Source organism: Ranitomeya imitator, chromosome 8, assembly GCF_032444005.1.
Source record: "Ranitomeya imitator isolate aRanImi1 chromosome 8, aRanImi1.pri, whole genome shotgun sequence".
Classification (NCBI taxonomy): Eukaryota; Metazoa; Chordata; class Amphibia; order Anura; family Dendrobatidae; genus Ranitomeya; species Ranitomeya imitator.
This window is the reverse complement of record NC_091289.1, coordinates 56,703,500-56,724,202: the sequence shown is the minus strand read 5'-3', so window position 1 is coordinate 56,724,202 and position 20,703 is coordinate 56,703,500. Positions and strand designations below refer to the sequence as shown.

General features: G+C 41.6%; 1 protein-coding gene across 1 annotated transcript in view; it reads left to right on the top strand.

Annotated features, from left to right (window-relative positions):
- The window catches only part of CSNK1E (casein kinase 1 epsilon), a 60,188-nt gene that overhangs the window by 13,542 nt on the left and 25,943 nt on the right, over nt 1-20,703 (top strand). The window contains exon 2 of the mRNA XM_069736971.1: nt 14,752-14,835. Within this exon, the coding sequence (XP_069593072.1) occupies nt 14,752-14,835 (84 nt within the window). The remainder of the gene's footprint in view (nt 1-14,751; nt 14,836-20,703) is intronic.

Below are 20,703 nucleotides of genomic sequence, written 5' to 3'. Positions count from 1 at the left end.
GTAAATGGATAGATATTAGCTAATTGCTGTCTGTTTTGTCTTTTCTTACCCTGTTTATCATTTAGTGGTCTCTATTTACTGTGATGGTTACTTTAGATTAATTTGTATTGTATGTGATGACAATTGCATAACTTGCAGCTACCGCTAACCTGCCTGACCAGTCCAGAACTGGACTTTGTTGTGAACTGTGTTCCGGTTGCCAGGCAAATGGTGGTTTTCACCAAGTTGCCGCAGGTGAAATAGTAATGTTCTAGACCTATGTCAGTTTTGCAATCGTATCTTTGGCTCGTATACTGTTCACTTTCCATTTTGAACCTTTGCTGGTCTCTGGATCTCTGTTTAATTACTTATTTATTCAAAGGCCTTCAGCTCGATTATTATCTTGATTTTCTCGAGCTTGGTGATCCTTGCTCCGAGTGATATGTCTGGATTGATTAATTCCAAGATTGATTTGTTCTTCTTGCCATCCATGACATTGACAACATTCGTCTCCAGCACCACATTGCCAAGGTGTCAGTTCTTCTTTAGTCTTGTTTCTTTATCGTCCAGCTTTCACCTCCATATGTTACTACAGAAAAGACTAGACCATGTACAAGCTGTGAGTGCAACGTTCCTTGATTTGAAGACCTTGTCCAGTGACTTGTGTTGATTTGCTCATAGCTATTCCCCTATTAACTTCCAGTCTTGTCACTGCATCTTGAGTTATCGATTTGAGTAGGTTGAAATCCTTTACTACTTCCAGTCCATCGCCATCCTTCTCCGATGAGTTCTGGTCGTACCTGGCAGTAGGCAATATTTTTGTTTTCTTTGTATTGAATAGCAGTCCCGTATTTGAGCTTTCCATCTTGACACTCCTTCTGGTCTCGTTGCTTTTAACTTTCGCAGTAGTGAAAATCCGCAGAATGTATTGACAGGCTGGGGATTTCATATCCACGGTGCCAATCAATTTTCACTGTATATTCACTCTACAGTGTGTGGATCAGAGATTTAGTAAAATGCTAGTACTGTCCAATGGATATTCTATATTCACCCTTACAAAATGCCTTCCAACTATGGATGTAAGATTTACAATATTAAATTACAATAATTTATAATATTAAAACATCTGTCACCAGATGTTTTGCTACACCACCTTAGAGCAGCATGATGTATGGGCAGAGACCCTGATTCCAGTGATGTCACTTACTGGGCTGCTTGTTGTAGTTTCAATACAAATCACTGTTTAACATGTTGCAAATCTAGCAGTTCTCTAAGGGTATGTGCACACGCTGCGGGTCCACAGCGTTTCCGCAGCTGCGGATCCACAGCGGTTTCCCATGAGTTTACAGTACCATGTTAACCTATGGGAAACGAAATCCGCAGTTCACATGCTGCGCAAAAAAAAGTGCGGAAACGCAGCGGTTTACATTCTGCAGCATGTCAATTCTTTATGCGGATTCTGCTGCGGTTTTACACCTGCTCCAATAGAAAACTGAAGGTGTAAAGCCGCAGCGGAATCCGCAGTAGAAACCGCGATAAATCTGCAGGAAAAACCGCAGCGGTTTTTCCAAATCCGCTGCGGAAAAATCCGTAGTCCTCCAGAATACGTGTGCACATACCCTCAATGCTGAGCTCTGTATAACTCACCCACACCACTGATTGGCAGCTTTCTGTGTACACTGTGCATAATCAGAAAGCGACCAATTGGGGGTGGGGTTATATAGAGCTCATGAATATGGAGTAACAGGTTTACTAGTCCTCTAGTGATCACTCTTATTATTAAGAGATTATCAAAACTACAGCAAGCACCGTAGTAAGTGGCATATTGCTGGAATCAGGGTCTCTACATAATTTTGCTCTCAGATTTGGTATCAAAAACCTGGTGACGGATTCCCTTTAAATAATATGATATACCACTAACTCCAAAATAATGAGAGAAAAAAATCTGGATACCCTATATGTATTAAAGCTGCTCAGTTGTTCAGATTGTCAGAAAGAACAAGGAATGACAGGAAAAGGCCACAAACCTCTTGATGACTAAGCAGTGTTACCCTTAAGCTTACAATTTTTTTTTATCTCGAAAGTCAAGGCAGTGATTATAGTTTTGTGGTTCTTAAAGAAACGTATTGTGGGAACTGTGCTCCATCTAAACACGTATATCCTGTCGGAGACCAATACAGAGAGCCTCGAGGGCAGATCCTCTGAGGCCGTGGCTTTTGTCTTCTGTCCTAAATATGCTTTTAGTAACTCGAGCACTTGTACTGTGAGAAAAAAAAAATAAACGTAACATCTAGTCGCTCATGGGGAAGGCCCAGCCAGAGCGGAAGAGCTTCCTGTTGCTCAACTATGCGCTTTATTTCTTCACTCCTTTTTATGAAAGTGTCTCTTTCAGGCAGGGACGTACGTGGTATAAGAAATGCTAATTGGTGTGCCAGAAATAATGAAAAATGACAGCAGTAAAAGCTGGTATTGGCCCTGCTGTGTTTACCAGGGCTGAAGGCCTAAGCCGTGTGTGGAACAAAGCCCTCCTAAGCCACCGCACCACGTTTTCCACTGTTTCGCCCTCACAAATGATGACTTGAAAAAGCAAGAGGCTTGATGTGCCGCAATGGAGACTGCCGGGGCCTATTCTCCGTATGCAAATCTAACCTGACATCATGGAGACAATAAATATGTATGTTCCACAGATCTGCTGAATTCACGGTGTCGGCGTCCTTATATGAATCTGTCATGGCAGGTCAACATCTTCAGTCGTGACTGATCAGAGCAGACAAGAAGCCAGAAGTGTGTAGGTTTGGTCGGCTACGATGGCTTTGTGCTGCTGGCTCTTCTGTGTGCACCAGGTCAAGGGGTCCCATGGTGGTCCTCACACAAGCTCCTGTATCACGTCCATCATCGATGGGACCTGTGCTTAAAATCCCATTGCTTATAGTGACACAAATCTGACCAATGCATGCAATTTAATTACTGATTTATCAAAATCCGTTTATGTGCACGTGAGGATAATGGCCGCGTTATATGGCTGTTCGAAGAAAGGCCATTTGCCAGTCGGCCATTTCCTGGTTTAGTACCCAGACTGACGATTGCTCAATATGCACTGAATCGTTGTTCTTTTCCTGTAGAGTATCATCTTATTGGCAGCTCATCTTTTTCCTCAGCACGCTGAGATACCAACTAGACAATGTTCACACAACAATGTTTTTTCTGTGGCAGCATTCAGAACAAAACTACGGTCCGACCTATGTTATTAAACTAGGCTGTTCAGATTAGCGGATTTAAGTTATTTATTTATTTATTTATTTTTTATTTTTTATTTTTAACCTAATCTGTGCATGAAAAAAACCTGCAACACGGTCTAGTTTCTTCCAGATGTCGGATGAGACTTGCCTGTTCGAATGTATGGGTGCGCAAAAAACATCGGATCTCGTACAGATCAGTCTGCTAAGATATATATATATACACACATACATACATACATACATACATACATACGTACATACATACATATATATATATCTCTCTCTCTCTCTCTCTCTCTCTATATCGAGAGAGAGAGAGAGAGAGAGAGAGAGAGAGAGATATAGATATAGATATCTCTATATATCTCTATCTATATCTATATATCTCTATCTCTATATATCTCTATCTATATCTATATATCTCTATCTCTATATATCTCTATCTATATCTATATATCTCTATCTCTATATATCTCTATCTATATCTATATATCTCTATCTCTATATATCTCTATCTATATCTATATATCTCTATCTCTATATATCTCTATCTATATCTATATATCTCTATCTATATCTATATATCTCTATCTCTATATATCTCTATCTATATCTATATATCTCTATCTCTATATATCTCTATCTATATCTATATATCTCTATCTCTATATATCTCTATCTATATCTATATATCTCTATCTCTATATATCTCTATATAGATAGATATATATATATATATATATATATATATATATATATATATATATATATCTTCATTTATAATAGAAATATAGATACGTACATATATATAAAAAAAAAATTTATTTATAAATGAAAATTATTTATTTATGGGCTAAGCTCATGAGCATATCAGTGATTTTTAAGCCAGCCTAAAAAAATCACCGCACCAGACATGAGTCTCACTTGATTATTGGGTGTTTGCCTGTTTATTTAGACTGAATCATGTTTGGAATCTACCTTTTCTTACAGATTCCCTTTTTATTGACTCATCTAGAGCCATTATACTGTAAGGGGGAAAAATATGCATACTATATAGTCGCTTAAAGGGAACCGGTCACCTGTTTTGTCACATATAAACTTTGCCCATCACCTTTAAGATCATAAGAATGAGGATACTGCGACCCCTTTATATCCTCACATGTGCCCCTGCATACCTGTGTTTTATACTTGTCCTGCGCTGTATGTAAATTGCGCAGTGCATCCTACTCGTATGTTGTTTAGCGGATATCAAAGGAAAAACAGTTTGGCTACTGAATTGGATACTCGACTTCAAAATTTTCTGTCTGCAGAAATCGCTCAAACATTTTGGGCATTTAACAACAATACAATATTGCCACATAATATACCTGCAAAGTGTAAGAGCAAGTTCACACTGACAAAAACCCACGGAGAAATCTAAATAAAATGAGCAAGTAAATATGAATCACTATTTTGATTTAAAAATATCCTAAACGCCGTCCCACCATGACAAGGTGCACCCATTGGGACGCTTCTAACATGTCTCTAGTATTAAAACCTTACCATGTGTCTCAGTTGGGGCCCTCTGTAGTTCTGCCCTTATTCACATTCATGTGGTATGACATATGGTAAAGTTTTAATACTAGATAGGTTAAAACCATTCCGATGGGTACACCTCGTCATGGTGGGATGGCTTTTATGCCCTCTTGATCAAAATAGCGATAACTGTTATTTAGGCCACGTTCACACGTTGAGTATTTGATCGGTATTTTACCTCAGTATTTGTAAGCCTAAATCAGGAACTGAACAATCAGAGGAAAAGTATAACCAAAACATATCATCACTTCTGTATTTATCACCCACTCCTGATTATGGCTTACAAATACTGAGGTAAAATACTGACCAAACACTCAACGTGTGAACATGACCTTACATGTACTATTTACTTGCTGTAGGGTATATGCTCGTTTTGTTTTGTTTTTTATCTCTTGGGTTCAGATGTATAACCATGCCAGGTTTTGAGTTGTCTGTCAACAAAATCGGGCATATAGAGCGCCTTAATTTTCAGTGTTCTGGGGCTGTTGGTGTGAACAGAATCGTGATTGTTCCGTGGTGGTTTACAACTCCTACAGATGAGATCCTATCAGAAGTCTTGGTGCTGAGCTCGGCTCTTGTTTGTGCAGTTCTGTTTATGAATCTGCGGTGAAGAGTCCTTGATGTAAACCTCGGAGAAGGCATGGGCCTAGCTGGGGGATGTGGCTGTTTACAGATTTGACAGTGCTAAATTTCCATTTCAAGGTAGAAATTAACATGAAATCTACAGACGAAGCCTTTAAATTACTCTAGAGCCAGATCTTGTTCTTATACCCACCAATATCGATTTGTCCACGTGGGAAATGAAGTGTTTTTTTTTTGTTTGTTTTTTTTTTTTTTTAATCTTTTATACAGCTGGCTGCAGCATTTGGGATCAATATGATCTGAATTTCAGTCTCCATGTAATAAGTCGCAGTACAAACATGTTTTATTCAATGATACAGTTGTAGACCCCACAAAGGCGATTAGTTTGGCTGAGTCAGTGCCAGATTGGTTTGGAATGTAAATTGTTAGGTTGCATTATGGGCAACCTAACCCCCGGATAAAAAAAAAAAAAACACTGGGCACACATTGGAGAAATCTGTCAATCAACTAAACTTGAGATAAGCCACCTTTAAGCTATGTGCATACGTATAATGGTCCACTGCAGATTTTTCAGCAGCGGATTTGATAAATCTGCAGGGCAAAAAACGCTGCGTTTTTGCTGCAGATTTATTGTGGATTTACCACGGATTTCACTGCGGTTTTACAACTGCGGTTTTCTATAGGAGCAGCTATAAAACCACTGTGGAATCCGCAGAAAGAAGTGACATGCTGCTGAATGTAAACGGCTGCGTTTCCACGCGTTTTTTTCCGCAGCATGTGCACAGCGTTTTTTTTGTTTCCCATAGGTTTACATTGTAATGGAAACTCATGCGGAAAATGCTGCGGGTCCGAAGCAGTTTCCCATCGTGTGCACATACCCTAAAGGTACCGTTACACTGAGCGACGCTGCAGCGATACCGACAACGATGTCGATCGCTGCAGCGTCGCTGTTTGGTCGCTGGAGAGCTGTCACACAGACAGCTTTCCAGCGACCAACGATCCCGAGGTCCCCGGTAACCAGGGTAAACATCGGGTTACTAAGCGCAGGGCCGCGCTTAGTAACCCGATGTTTACCATGGTTACCAGCGTAAACGTTAAAAAAACAAACACTACATACTTACCCTTCAGCTGTCTGTCCTCCGGCGCTTTACTTTCCTCTGCACTGTCAGCGCCGGTCAGCCAGAAAGCAGAGCGGTGACGTCACCGCTGTGCTTTCCAGCTGGCCGGCGCTGACACAGGATGCAGGAGGAGTGCATAGAAGCACAGCGCCGGGGACAGACAGCTGAAGGTAAGTATGTAGTGTTTGTTTTTTTAACGTTTACGCTGGTAACCATGGTAAACATCGGGTTACTAAGCGCGGCCCTGCGCTTAGTAACCCGATGTTTACCCTGGTTACCAGTGAAGACATCGCTGAATCGGCGTCACACACGCCGATCCAGCGATGTCAGCGGGAGATCCAGCGACGAAATAAAGTTCTGGACTTTCCTCAGCGACCAACGATCTCCCAGCAGGGGCCTGATCGTTGGTCGCTGTCACACATAACGATTTCCTTAACGATATCGTTGCTACGTCACAAAAAGCAACGATATCGTTAACGATATCGTTATGTGTTAAGGTACCTTAAGGCTGAGCCGATCTTACTGGGTCTCGCCCTATAGTCCCCTCCCGGCTTTTCAAACTGTTCAGTAGTGCAGCCGGGCTCTGATTCATTCTGCGTGTGGTTTGGGCAGCAAGAATCCAGTGACAAGTTCCCTTTCAATCTTTAGACATTGTTGTGCAGTTGATGGGTTTATCTTGTTTTTTTCACTTTTTACCCATTATTTTTGTGGGTTTTTTTTTCTATAGTGCAGTATTAGTTGCTGTTTTCTTTATAAACTTTACGCAAAGCCCCCCACCCTCACTCTAATTCTTATTTTTGTTTTTTATTTTTTTTTTTGCCACTTGTCCAAAAATTTACATGCAAAGAAAAAATGTGCATGCTTTTTTGGCGTACATAAAATCACTCCAGAAAATACAACTACAGTACATTTCAAAAAAGTCGCAAGATTTTTGTGCCAAAGTCACAAATCTGGAAAGTTTTTAAACCTTGCCCACAATTGTGAAATAAATCAAACCAACAGATGATGATTTTAAAATAAAAAAAAAAAAAAATTAAACATGCAAGTGAATAGCCAAAAAATGTCAAGAGTAATGCTGAATCAGCCACAAAGCATTTAGGGTATGTGCACACGTCAGGATTTTCTAGCAGAAATTTCCTGACAAAAACCGGACATTTCTGCCAGAAATCCGCATGCGGTTTTTTTCGCGTTTTTGACGTGTTTGTTGTGCGTTTTTCCCCAAATGCATAAAATAGCGGGAAAAACACAGAAAATCCACAAAATTAATGAACATGCTGCTTTTTTTTTACCGCAATGCGTTTTTTTTTGCGGAAAAGAATTGCATCATGTGCACAAAAATTGCAGAATGCATTCTAAATCAGGGGTCCCCAAACTCCAGTCCTCAAGGCCCACCAACAGGTCATGTTTTCAGGATTTCCTTAGTCTTGCCCAGGTAATAATTGCATCACCTGTGCAATGCAAAGGAAATCCTGAAAACATGACCTGTTGGTGGGCCTTGAGGACTGGAGTTGGGGACCCCTGCTCTAAATGATAGGATGCATATGTCTGCAGTTTGTAATGCGTTTTTATCGTGAAAACGCAAAAAAAAAAAAAAAAACACGAAAACCTGAACGTGTGCACATACCCTTTAGGTACCGTCACACTCAGCGATGCTGCAGCGATATAGACAACGAGCCGATCGCTGGAGCGTCGCTGTTTAGGTTGCTGTAGAGACGTCAAACACAGCAACTCCAGAACAATGCAGGAGCGATCCAGTGACGTAACGGCGACTCACTTATCGTTCTCGCTGGTTGTTCGCTCCATGTAAAAACATTGCTGGCATCGTTGCTTTTGCTGTCAAACATGACGATACACGCCGACCTGAGGACGAAATAAAGTTCTGGACTTTCAGCTCCGACCAGCGATGGCACAGCGGGATCCAGATCGCTGCTGCGTGTCAAACACAACGAGATCGCTATCCAGGACGCTGCAACGTTACGGATCGTTGTCGTTCTCTTTGCAAAGTTGCTGAGGGTGACGGTACCTTTACTCCTGGTGTTGGTGTAAGCTCCCTGTGTTTCTAGGACTGGTGAACAGGAGAATCCTCCGGTGGACCACCACCCTCTGAGTGAGCAGTACTTGGCACAATACACTTGAATCACTATGTACAATGGCGGGTTCTTATTCATTTACCAATCTACCCAGTTCATTGTTCTATAAATCTGTGATTGAGGATGTCATATTTTCATGTCGCTGAAAAGAGGGACCCTGGAGTTGGTTACTGGTGGGCTCTTGGCACCCCTGCCTGATTCCTCCTACCCTACAAAAACATATTGTTTTCCAATGATATTGGCCTGAGTGGGGCAGATAAAAGTAATGCGAGAGAAAAATTAGATTGAGGCCAAATGGAGGAAACAGCCGAATGTGAGTGATGACTATCTGTATAGTGCTGAGAAAATTAGAAATCCGAAGTTGATGCGAGCTTTGAATTTACTGTATTCTTCCCCTTTTAGTCCTACTGCTACCCACATCATTGTTCATTTTTATATTTATAATTTATGAAGCGTCCATTTATTTTTTTCTTTTGGAGAGGGGCTGTTTTTCTGTTTGACAGATGGCGGTGTCACTTTGGTAAATGAACAACTGATCTTTTCTTTGTATCTGATTACACCAATTTTGTTTGGCATTGATGTAATGCAAAAATTTTTTTTTTTTTTTTTTACATTGCCCTTGAGCACAACAGACTGGCCGGACTGGTGCTGACATCACACCTTGGGTTTCACTTCCTGTACAGGAAGCCATTTGCTTATACGGTTATTATTAAATCTACGGTACAGTCTCAAGACCTTGTGACATGTCTACGGCAAGTTCCTTAAAAACGTACATATAGATGATGGTGATGGGAAGCAGATGGCTGTATGGCCTGATTAGGCCACCTTTTTACGGAGACTCAACATATTACTACTTTGGGTATGTGCACACGTTGCGGATTCTCTGCGGATCCGCAGCTTTTTTGCAGTGCAGAAACACTGCAGATCCGCAATTGATTTACAGTACAGTGTAAAATCAATGATAAAAAAAAAATGCTGTGCACACTTTGCGGAAACGCTGCAGTTTAAAAGAAGTCGCACGTCACTTCTATTTGTGAATCTGCAGCGTTTTTGTACCTATTCCATTATAGAAAACCACAGGGGTAAAAAACGCAGCAAATCCGCAAGAAAACCGCTGCGGAACAGCCCAAAAAACACGACAAATCCACAGGTGCGTTTTCTGCCAGGAGAGGCAGAATCCGCACCAGAAATTCCTATGCCTAATCCGCAACGTGTGCACATAGCCGTAGTGTTGGATGAGCAGATCACCTTAGGAGCCATTTAGACTCAGGAATCAGGCTATTTCTTACGCAGCTAGTAAATAAAAATATCAAGAGAAAATGGCCCAAACAGTTCCAACGGGGCCATCAGCAAATGTCTTGAGGCATATGGCTGTTGGGGTGGCCCAATATTTAGTTGTAATCTGAAAATGTCAAATACAATTTTCTGCATCAACAAACATTGAGGCCAAATGTTCCCTGTGAGTATATAGGAATATATTAATGCGAAGCTGTCCCCAGATTTCACAATAAAAACTGAACATTATTGATCAGATCTTGGGCCTGACAAGGCAGGTCTACTTATATGGAAAATGATCAGGAATAATTGATGAATTCCTTTAGAAATTTTCCACTGATATTTTGCTGTTCAGTTTAAAGCGGTCAATTCTCTTTTATTCCATAATCTTAATAAAATGAACATTTTAGCTGGGCCCAAAATATAATTTTAGGGTGAATTTTTTTTTCTCTTGATGATAGATATATATATATATATATATATATATATATATATATATATATATATATATATATATATATATATATATATATATATATATATATATATATATGTGTGTATTTTTTTTTAATCTATTTTAGTGGCAGTTCTGAAAAATGTTAAATACTTTTCAAGTTTTGATTTTGGATTACGGTAATTTTCAGTGTTCATTCATGCTGTATAATTGGCTGGTTAGCATGTACTGGACCGTACAATTATGGTGCTGAAAAAATTAATGTACGGTAATTTGTTTTACTACTTTTTGCACAAGGAAGAAATGAATTGGAACATAATTTGTGTTATTCTGAGCCATACATTTGCAGCAGATCAGTTCCTAATTACCGTAAGTGAATGGAAGCTGAGCTGCAGTACCAAAAACGACCACTACAGTGTTTGAACTCTAGTTGTGTACACACTTCCTCCAGCCACAGGGCGAGCTGCGATCAGCTGATCCATGGGGGTGCTGGTTGTCACGTACCTTTCACCTGACTATTTTAGGAATAAGTCATAAATATCCATGCCCCGAGCATGCTCAGATAACACCTTATCCGAGCACGTTTGCTCACCACTATTGATCATATTTGTGTTTTGTAGGTTCACTTACCACTTTATTGCTTCTTATGTGTTGTCTTTTCTAGAGTTTATCAATGCTTGAGTTGTCACCCTTAGCTAAGCTTCCTTCTGTGTACCAGCTGTATGTGTCCCTGTTTCTAGGAAACGTTCAATGTTGTTGTTTCTGTGTAGAGAAGGCATTTGTGTGACTGGAGCTGTAGTGACAGCTTTTCAGCTTTTACATCCCCCTGGACCTCCTTTTTTTTTTTTTTTTTTTTTTTTTTTTGGTTCTCTCACATATCTTGTCCGGTTTAATAAATGGGTCATAATTTATACTTGTGAAGGTCATTCTACCTTTCCTGTCTTCCAAAAAACATGCAAGCAATGCAAATTAGAAAAAAAAATGCAGTCTTTTGTTTTTTTTACTTGTAGTTTTTATTGAAAAATTTGTTTTACAGAATAGACTTGTAAAAAAGTAAAAGACTTGTACGCTATCCGATTACAATGAAAACAGATTAAACTGGATACATAATGGATGTGCAGTAATTTATGATAAAGTTCAAATTGCTTCTATATCTAACAATCTGAAAAGGAATGAAGACTTAGAATAGACATAAAGGGGGACGTATAAGTATAGGGGAATGAAGAGGAAGGGAAAATAAATGACCCAGTTAACAAGGCTCTTAGATATTCAGGAGGGTCCAAAAAGTGTCCCGAGGAGACCAAATGAGACTGAATCTCTCAACCGTTTCATCGTTCAAAGCGGGACAATATTCAAAATGTCTTTGAACCTGGTCAAATAAAGACGGGGGAGAAGATTGTTTCCAGTGAGAAGCTATTAAATATCATGCAGCTGTCTAGATTTGTAAGAGAAGGCTGTGTTCACACGTTGCGTTTTTGCTGCAAATTTTCAGCTGCGTTTAAGGCTACTTTCACACTAGTGTCGTACGACGCACGACGCAATGCGTCGCGGCAACGTACCGACGCTTGCTGTGAAAGCGCAGCACAACGGGGGCAGCGGATGCAGTTTTACAACGCATCCGCTGCCCCATTGTGAGCTCAGGGGAGGAGGGTGCGGAGTTCCGGCCGCGCATGCGCGGTCGGAAATGGTGGACACAACGCACCAAAAAAAAACGTTACATGCAACTTTTTTTGGTGCTGACGGTCCGCCACAAAACGACGCAACCGTCGCGCAACAGTTGCGACGTGGCAATGTGTCGCAATGCGTCGCTAATACAAGGCATTGTGACGTGCGTCGTACGACGCTAGTGTGAAAGTAGCCTGACAGTACCAGCAAAGTCTGAGATTTCAGAAATCTCATGCGCACACATTGGTTTTATTTTCCTGATTGATTTGGAAAACTGTTGCGTTTTTTTTAAAACTGCGGCATGTCGCTTTTTTTCCTGCGTTTTTTTTCCGCCTATGAGGAAGTTCAAAAATAGCAGCAGAAGAGGCAAGAAGTTTTGCTGCATTTTTGGTACAAAAACTTTTAAGGAAGTTGCATCATGATTTTTTTTTTTGGGGGGGACACTAAACTTTATCAGCATGCACATGAGAAAACACCTTACATACACATTAAAAAGCAGGTTTTCCAGCATTTTTTTTTTTTGTAGCAGCTTCGAGCAATCAATAAATTGTCTAAATTAATTTGCCGAAACAAAATGCAACAACGCCGAACTTCTGCCGCATCAACGGTTGTCTGTCTATTGTCTAGGGCCACGTCGTGCATGTGAATCTGCCGGCCTTACTGGCATGGCAAGTGCCCTTGGTTTGCTGTGTGACGTGGGCAGAGGAATTTGGTGGGGAGGGGAACATTGTAAAGTTTTGCCATTATGTCACTCCATCCAGAGGCCACATTGTCGTAGCCAGCAGATTTAATTACAAGTAGATTTAATAAAATGGCATAAAGGTGATGAAAATGATTCTAACCCTGTAGTGCCCGAGGGCGCTCGCAATGGAGGGAACATGATCCTGTATAAGTCTTTTATTAAAATGGGTTTTTGTTTTTGCAAGTCGCGGCCTGCGATGTGAATGCTGGTATATGAAGTCCGGCCTGTGGCTTATGGGTTTGAAAGAAGACCTCTGTCACTGGCTCTCCTGTTCCGTATGTATTGTGACCACGCTATCGAAACTGGGGCATCCAGATGGTGCTGGGGATATCCATTTATCACTTGTACTAGACTAGTACCTAACGGACCCAGCTATGTAAATTGGGTACAGTCTGGATCACATTGGTGCCAACACCCATGACACTTTTAAAGGGGCTGTGTCATGAAGGTGCCCTCGGTGGGGGATCGTGTGCCCTCGGTGGGGGATCGTGTGCCCTCGGTGGGGGATCGTGTGCCCTCAGATCCTACCGACATGCGCTGTAAGTGACCCGCTTTGTGCAAGTGGCTCTGCTTCTGACCTTGTATTGCATAGATAGCCGTTCCTCTGAATGGCCGGCCATGGAATACTTTTTTTTTTTTTTTTTTGTGGCTGGTTAGATTTCCCTGCCTAAATAGTCTGAGTGTCTGGTGAAACGCAATTTTAAAGTGCTGCCATTAAACGCTGTTCAGTGAAATTCAGGGAAATGGAGCTTTGTTGCTATAGCCTCAAATTACGGTAAGCCATGTAATCCATCATATTCCTGAGCTCTGCATAACTTCGCCTCTACCAGTGATTGGCAGCTTTCTGCCTATGCACAGTGTACACAGAAAGCTACTCATCAGTGATGTTGGCGGGGTTATAAACAGCTCAGTATATAGAGAATTTGTAGATGAAACTGTTTATAATCAAAGGTACAGCGAGCAGCCCAGTAATGTGAATGTGTCTTTGCCCCATACATCATGTTGCCCTCTGCTACGATGGCAAAAACCTGGTGATGAATTCCCTTTAATCCTGTGTGCTCAATATTTGACCTGTAACTGAGGAAATCCTCAAAACGTAAGAAATTTATCAAGACCCATCATCAAGATACCCCAATATTTTATCATCAATAATATTTTAAGGGTTGTACAGAATTAGAATAGCATGGCTGTTTTCTTCCATAACTGGCACCACAGCTGCCCCCAGGTTCTGTGTGGCATTGCATTCAGTGTCATTCACTTCTGTAGAACTGAGCTGCAATACCAGACAAAACCCTTAGACGGGGGTGGCGCTGTTTCAAGATAATAGCAATGATGTGCTTCGAATCCTATAAGGGTCCTTTAGCCATGAAGTCGTTCTGTAGCTTCTGAAGCTCTGCAGGTTTGTAATCTCAGATGTGCTGAATTGATGTGATCACGAGGTTGGCGTCGTCTTGAGCTGCTCGTCTTCTCATTGTGTATTACCATCTGGTCATGAAGTACAGGTCAGTAGATAAAGGGCCAGCTTGATTTGAAGGAGCAGACTTTTGGGAATAAGTTGTCTGACAACCCAACCAGTAGATGTCAGGCAATTTACCACTAAGCCATCAGTCCGTCCTTGGTCCCCTGCGTGTGCAGTCCGCAGAGAAGAGGATTTGGGGTAATAGTCCTTCTCCCCCTATCCTGCTTCAGAAGTGATATTTTTATAACTTGGGTAGGAGATCCCTAAATAGAGAAAAAAAATACAAATTATCTTTTTAGTCTGTAATTAGTATATTATTTCTGTAGCGAAACCTTGTCTGTGTGTGTGTGGGGGGCGCATGCTTCTTTCCTGGGTACATTACCAGGAGCAGGCGTCAAGATGTGTTAATTTCCATTCTGTGTATTTAGTATTCTTCTTTTCTTTTAAATGTAATAAGAATGACGATTTAAAAAATCGATTTCGGGGAAGTGTTTCCATTGTTTCTAATCTGCTGCAAGATGGGGGTTAAAAAAACAAAACAAAGTAAAGTAATGTCTCCCTGCTTTCTTATAGGTTACAAGATGGAGCTCAGAGTAGGAAACAAGTACAGACTGGGCAGGAAGATTGGAAGCGGCTCCTTTGGAGATATCTATTTAGGTAAGCAAAAAAAAAACGTATATTGTCAGCGACTTTCGGATAAATTGTCAGGGGAAAAAAAAAATAGAAATGATCTATTTTGGCAACCTTCCTATTAAAATAAAGGTGTGCACTTGCTTGACTTTAGCTTGCATGTCTATCGGACAAAGTAGTGAGAGCGTGGCTTTGTATAAACTGCAATCTTCTGGCTTTCGATAGCCAAGCGTTCGTCTTCAGATTAGTAAGTAGAGGGGTGTACGCTGCTGCTAAACCCCTCTGTCATCACTCAAAGAATAGCACTTGATATTGTGAGGCTATGTGCACACGTTGCGGATTGGCCGCTGCGGATTCACAGCTGTTTTCCATGCGGCTTACAGTACCATGTAAACCTATGGAAAACTGCGGAAAATGCGGGGCGGAAACGCTGCGTTGTATTTTCCGCAGCATGTCAATTCTTTGCGCGGTTTCCGCAGCGTTTTACACCTGCGCCATAATAGGAATCCGCACAAAAACCGTGGTAAAAAACAGTGCGGAAAAATCCGCACACGAATCCGCAACGTGGGCACATAGCCTTAGTCTTCACTTTACTGTGTTCAGCCAACTGCTGTGTTCAGCCAAAACTGCTGTGTTCAGCCAACAGTCCTATATATATCTCTATATCAGTGTACATAGAGGTCAGCAATAAATGCGTTGTCATTAGTACTATTCAGCATTGCGGCCTCTGGCTTCAGTAAATCCCAACCAGAATATTCTAGAATAGAAGCTAAAGGGGTGTTCCCATCTCCAAGATCATATCCCAATATGTAGTGGGTGTAATAATAATAGTAAATCCCTCCAATTAGAAATGTAGCATAGTTTTTCCAGTTAGTTATGTATCCTACGTTTCCTCATGTGCAGGCATTGCAAGACCTTGGGTATCCATGTTATAGTGACAGCTAGCTAGTTGCGAATGGTCATAATAACCATGGATACCTAAGGTCCTGCAATGCCTGCACATGAGGAAAGAAACAAAGTGAATCACAAATACTATACCACATATCTAATTGGAGGGATTTGCTAATATTATTACACCTACTACTTATTGGGATGGGATGACTCCTTTAAATTGCCCTTACACCTTTTAATTGTTAGCTGAACACTCAATCAACCAACAACTATTCCTCCGCATTCCTATATGCAGAAGTAAAATGGCAAAAGCGTATTTAAAAAAAACCTAAGGTTCTTGGTACACGCTGTGTTTGATCAAAAAGCATAAAAGCCATCCCACCATTTGCAAGGTGACCCTTTTCATGTTGGTCCTGCACTAATATTAAAAACCTTACCAACCCTGAAAAGGGTCATCTTCTGGGATTTTTTATGATTTTTTTTTTTTTTATGAAAAACAGTGTTTATTAAGAACCCTATATTGTTTAAATGCGCTTTTGCCATTGTACTTATTTAGTTACAGCAGGGTATATGATCATTTTGTTTCTTGTAGGTTTTGTCTGTTTAATGGCCAATGTGAACACGCGTTTATGTGCTGCATGTATACCAACTTAAACCCAAGCTCAATTTTTGGTGTTTTTTTTTTTCTTTGTATTTCATTTTGTGCATGCCCAGGGCATGGCGTCTCTTCCTTGAGCTGGATATTACATTTGAATAGCTTCCCATGACTGGTGTCCACAGTTTGAGACCCGCTTCATTGTCTGCCCTTATACACACTGAGGTCAACTCTGACACATGGTCCTACACCAATATTAAAAACCGTAACCATGTGTCAGAGTTGATCTCAAAATGTATAAGGGCAGACAATGAAGTGGGTCCCAAACTGTGGACGCCAACCATGGGAAGCTTGTTAAATGTAATATCCAGCTTGAGGAATGACTGCCATGCCCCAGCTTGTACAAAATGCAAAAATTCAAAGAAAAAACGCAAAAAATATTGAGCTTAGGTTTAAGTTGGTATGCATGCATGTAGAACATAAACGCGTGTTCACATTGGCCATTAAACAGACAAAACCTACAAGAAACAAAATGATCATCTACCCTGCTGTAACTAAATAAGTAAAAAGGCAAAAGTGCAATTAAATAATATTAATATAATAATTCTATATGTACGAGTGTACATTGGTCTTCCATGGGGAGAGGGTAGTCAGCTTCTGCCAGGCAATTCTAATGGTGGCTCATCTCCCCTAAAAGCAAATGGATAAGATGTTGAAATCCACCTGCCCTATTCTTGTCTCCGCCGATATCCTTTGGTCAGGAGGACCGTATACATATGATATACTTAACAGATTTTGTTGAAATCTACAGGACGGGCTTGACCAGGTTTTTTTTCTGTGCATGGGGGCACTGTAAAGGGCATGCCCACATTTTAACAAATGTATGATTTTGTGGCTCTTAGAAATGTATAAGTATTACAGGTCCTCCCTCTGTACTCGTTAGCACAGCCCTCCTCACAGACGGCTCTAATGTCCACATAACGCCCGCTGATGGAGGAGGCGTCTGGTCAGCAAGTGCAGGAGGAGAATAACGGTATATTACGAAGTGCCCCAAAATCATGTCCTCAACACAATTGTTAGAATGAAGATAAAATGATGAACCCCTTTTAAGAAATTGCGTGAACTAAATGCCCATTCTCAACTTCATCCTGGTAGGTATCCTTCTACCTGTTACCGAACACAAAATTACTGGTACTTTTAATACTAAAAACCAGAAACTTTACATTCTTCCATGTGTAATGTTTGGCGTGGGGCGGCGCGTGTAATGTTTGGTGGCGCGTGTAATGTTTGGCTTTGGGTGGCGCGTGTAACGTTTGGCGGGGCGTGTAACGTTTGACGTTGGGTGGCGCATGTAACGTTTGGCGTTGGGCGGCGCTTGTAGCGTTGGGTGGCGCTTGTAAGGTTTGGCGTTGGGAGGCGCGTGTATTGTTGGGCGGCGCGTGTAACGTTTGGCCTTGGGCGGCGCGTGTAACGTTTGGCGTTGGGCGGCGCATGTAACGTTGGGGCGTTGGGTGGCGCTTGTAACGTTTGCCGTTGGGTGGCGCTTGTAACGGTTGGCGTTGGGTGGCGCTTGTAACGGTTGGCGTTGGGTGGCGCTTGTAACGGTTGGCGTTGGGTGGCGCTTGTAACGTTTGGCGTTGGGTGGCGCTTGTAACGTTTGGCATTGGGTGGCGCGTTTGGCGTTGGCCGGCACGTGTAACGTTTGGTGTAGGGTGGCTTGTGTAACGCACTGACCACTGTTACAGCACGGATGTTATTCCGGCTCACACTAGGGTCAGTGTTTCTATTTCTGGGTGTTCTTGGGGAACATCTGCTGACTGCCTTCCACTCCTGGGTGCTGGAGGTTTCCTGTGCCTGAATTCGCTGCCCCCACCTTCTCTGTCATGCGGGTTATGGGAGTCCCTTGGGATTACTTCTGTGCAGACATTGTACTTAAAGTATTGGCTGCAGAACGAGGACAAGCAATGTAAAGACGGCTCAGACCCGACATAAGCAGGTACTTGGCTCATCCTTTCCTGCGTAACAGCGTACTCTGCCTGGCTTAGTACAAACCGTTCTTCCCGTTCTAACAAATCCTGCTGACGGAAGGTAAGGACTCCCTGCACCTCCCAGACTCTCTTCCTAGGTTTTGCTAAACCTGAGGGTCTATAGCCGGTGCTGATCTGTTCGCATAGTTTTACTTCAAACGTGCCGGTAATTGACCTTTTGTCACACGGCTAACCCTGGACTTCTATGTTCCTCTGCTAAGATCCATTGCAGTTTTTGATTTCAAAATTATGGAGTTAACATTACGTATAGAATTACATTCTGTGGAAGCCATAGGGAGAGCGTGCCGCCTGGTATCTATTCACACATGGCTGGTAGTCTCCTACATTTTTGCGCCTCCAATTTTACATTTACCGCACAGAAGCCATTAATATTTGTAAAATAAATGACAACATTAGATAAGTTGATGTATATAGTTCAGCTGTGAGTTTTGTGGCAGCTACATGCAAGCCTTACATCACCAAGCACAATTCCAAGTGATGGATGAAGTGGTGTAAAGCAGCTGCCACTGGACTCTGGAGATGTGGAAATATGTTCTGCAAGGAGCACTGACCTCAGCACTTTCAGGATGACAATACTAATTTTAATTCATTTATATAGTGCCAACATATTCCATAGAAATGTACAATAAGGGTCAGACATTACAGTCCGGGGTTGCCAACTTGACTTTTATATTTTTCCTGGACAGTTTATCATAAAATCACGGACAGACAATATTTTTTTAAGGACACATTGGAAAACCATTAAAAATATCTGATTATGAGTGATGGGAGTTTACAGCCCAAATTTCTGATACGAAGATATCAATTGCATTTACTGCAAAATTGATTAATCTAAACAATCTGTATGTTTCTTCAGTCTCAAACACAAAAAAAAAATCAGGGATGCCTTAAATCAGGGGTGTCAAACTGCATTCCTCAAGGGCTGCAAACGGGTCATGTTTTCAGGATTTCCTTGTACTGCACAGGTGATAATTTAATCACCAACTCATTATTTGTGTAGGTGATTAAATTATCACCTGTGCAGTACATGGAAATCCTGAAAACATGACCTGTTTGCAGCCCTCGAGGAATGCAGTTTGACACCCCTGCCTTAAATGGTTATTTTAGAGACGGTGCAAAAAAAAGTGTGTCCAATTTTTACGTCCGGTCTAGGGAATTTCTGGACTTTTGGCAATCCTGATTAGAGTAAGGAATAATTCAACAATTCATATTAGAGGCGTGAGGACCCTGTTTTCTGCCAAAAATATGAGGAACTGGAGGTGACACTAAAAGTAAAAGTCCCTTTGTTGAATGGACAGTCCGGCTATGTTTTATAGTAATGGCGAGGATGAACTAGAATGGAGCTTGTGAGCTCGGCCTCTTCTCCAACAACCGGGTGTGACCTCACAAATGCTCTTCTGGATGAAGGGGCAAAAGTTCCCCTAGACTCCGAAATCTTGTAAAAAGAACCTTTTCAGAAGATTGGAAGGTGTTCTGTGTGCAAAGGGGGAATGAATGTCATGTGAATGCCGATGGATCTAGAATGAGGGGTCCTAGAAGCCCCTGTAGGTGCAATGTGTATGTGTCACAATACTTTGTTGTCCACAAAGCTTCGCTGTTGGCTGAACACCCTTTTAGATGATTTTTGCACAAAGCAAACATTAATTATTCAACATGGGAGAGGCAGGCGAGCTGCTGCCAGTATTTCCCAGTACGGAATATATAGTATGTAGCAACATGCCTGATCTTAGAGAAAACTTTCTGACCGTGAGGGTGATCAATGAGTGGAGCAGGCTGCCGCGAGAGGTGGTGAGTTCTCCTTCAATGGAAGTCTTCAAACAGAGGCTGGACAGACATGTGTCTGGGATGATTTGGTGAATCCTGCTTTGAGCAGGGGGTTGGACACGATGACCCAGGAGGTCCCTTCCAACTCTAAACATTCTATGATCTTCATGGGGGGTGCCACGTAATTCCCATGCTGCATATATGGCATTGGCGGATCCTGCTGATGCTACATAGTAACATAGTAACATAGTTAGTAAGGCCGAAAAAAGACATTTGTCCATCCAGTTCAGCCTATATTCCATCATAATAAATACCCAGATCTACGTCCTTCTACAGAACCTAATAATTGTATGATACAATATTGTTCTGCTCCAGGAAGACATCCAGGCCTCTCTTGAACCCCTCGACTGAGTTCGCCATCACCACCTCCTCAGGCAAGCAATTCCAGATTCTCACTGCCCTAACAGTAAAGAATCCTCTTCTATGTTGGTGGAAAAACCTTCTCTCCTCCAGACGCAAAGAATGCCCCCTTGTGCCCGTCACCTTCCTTGGTATAAACAGATCCTCAGCGAGATATTTGTATTGTCCCCTTATATA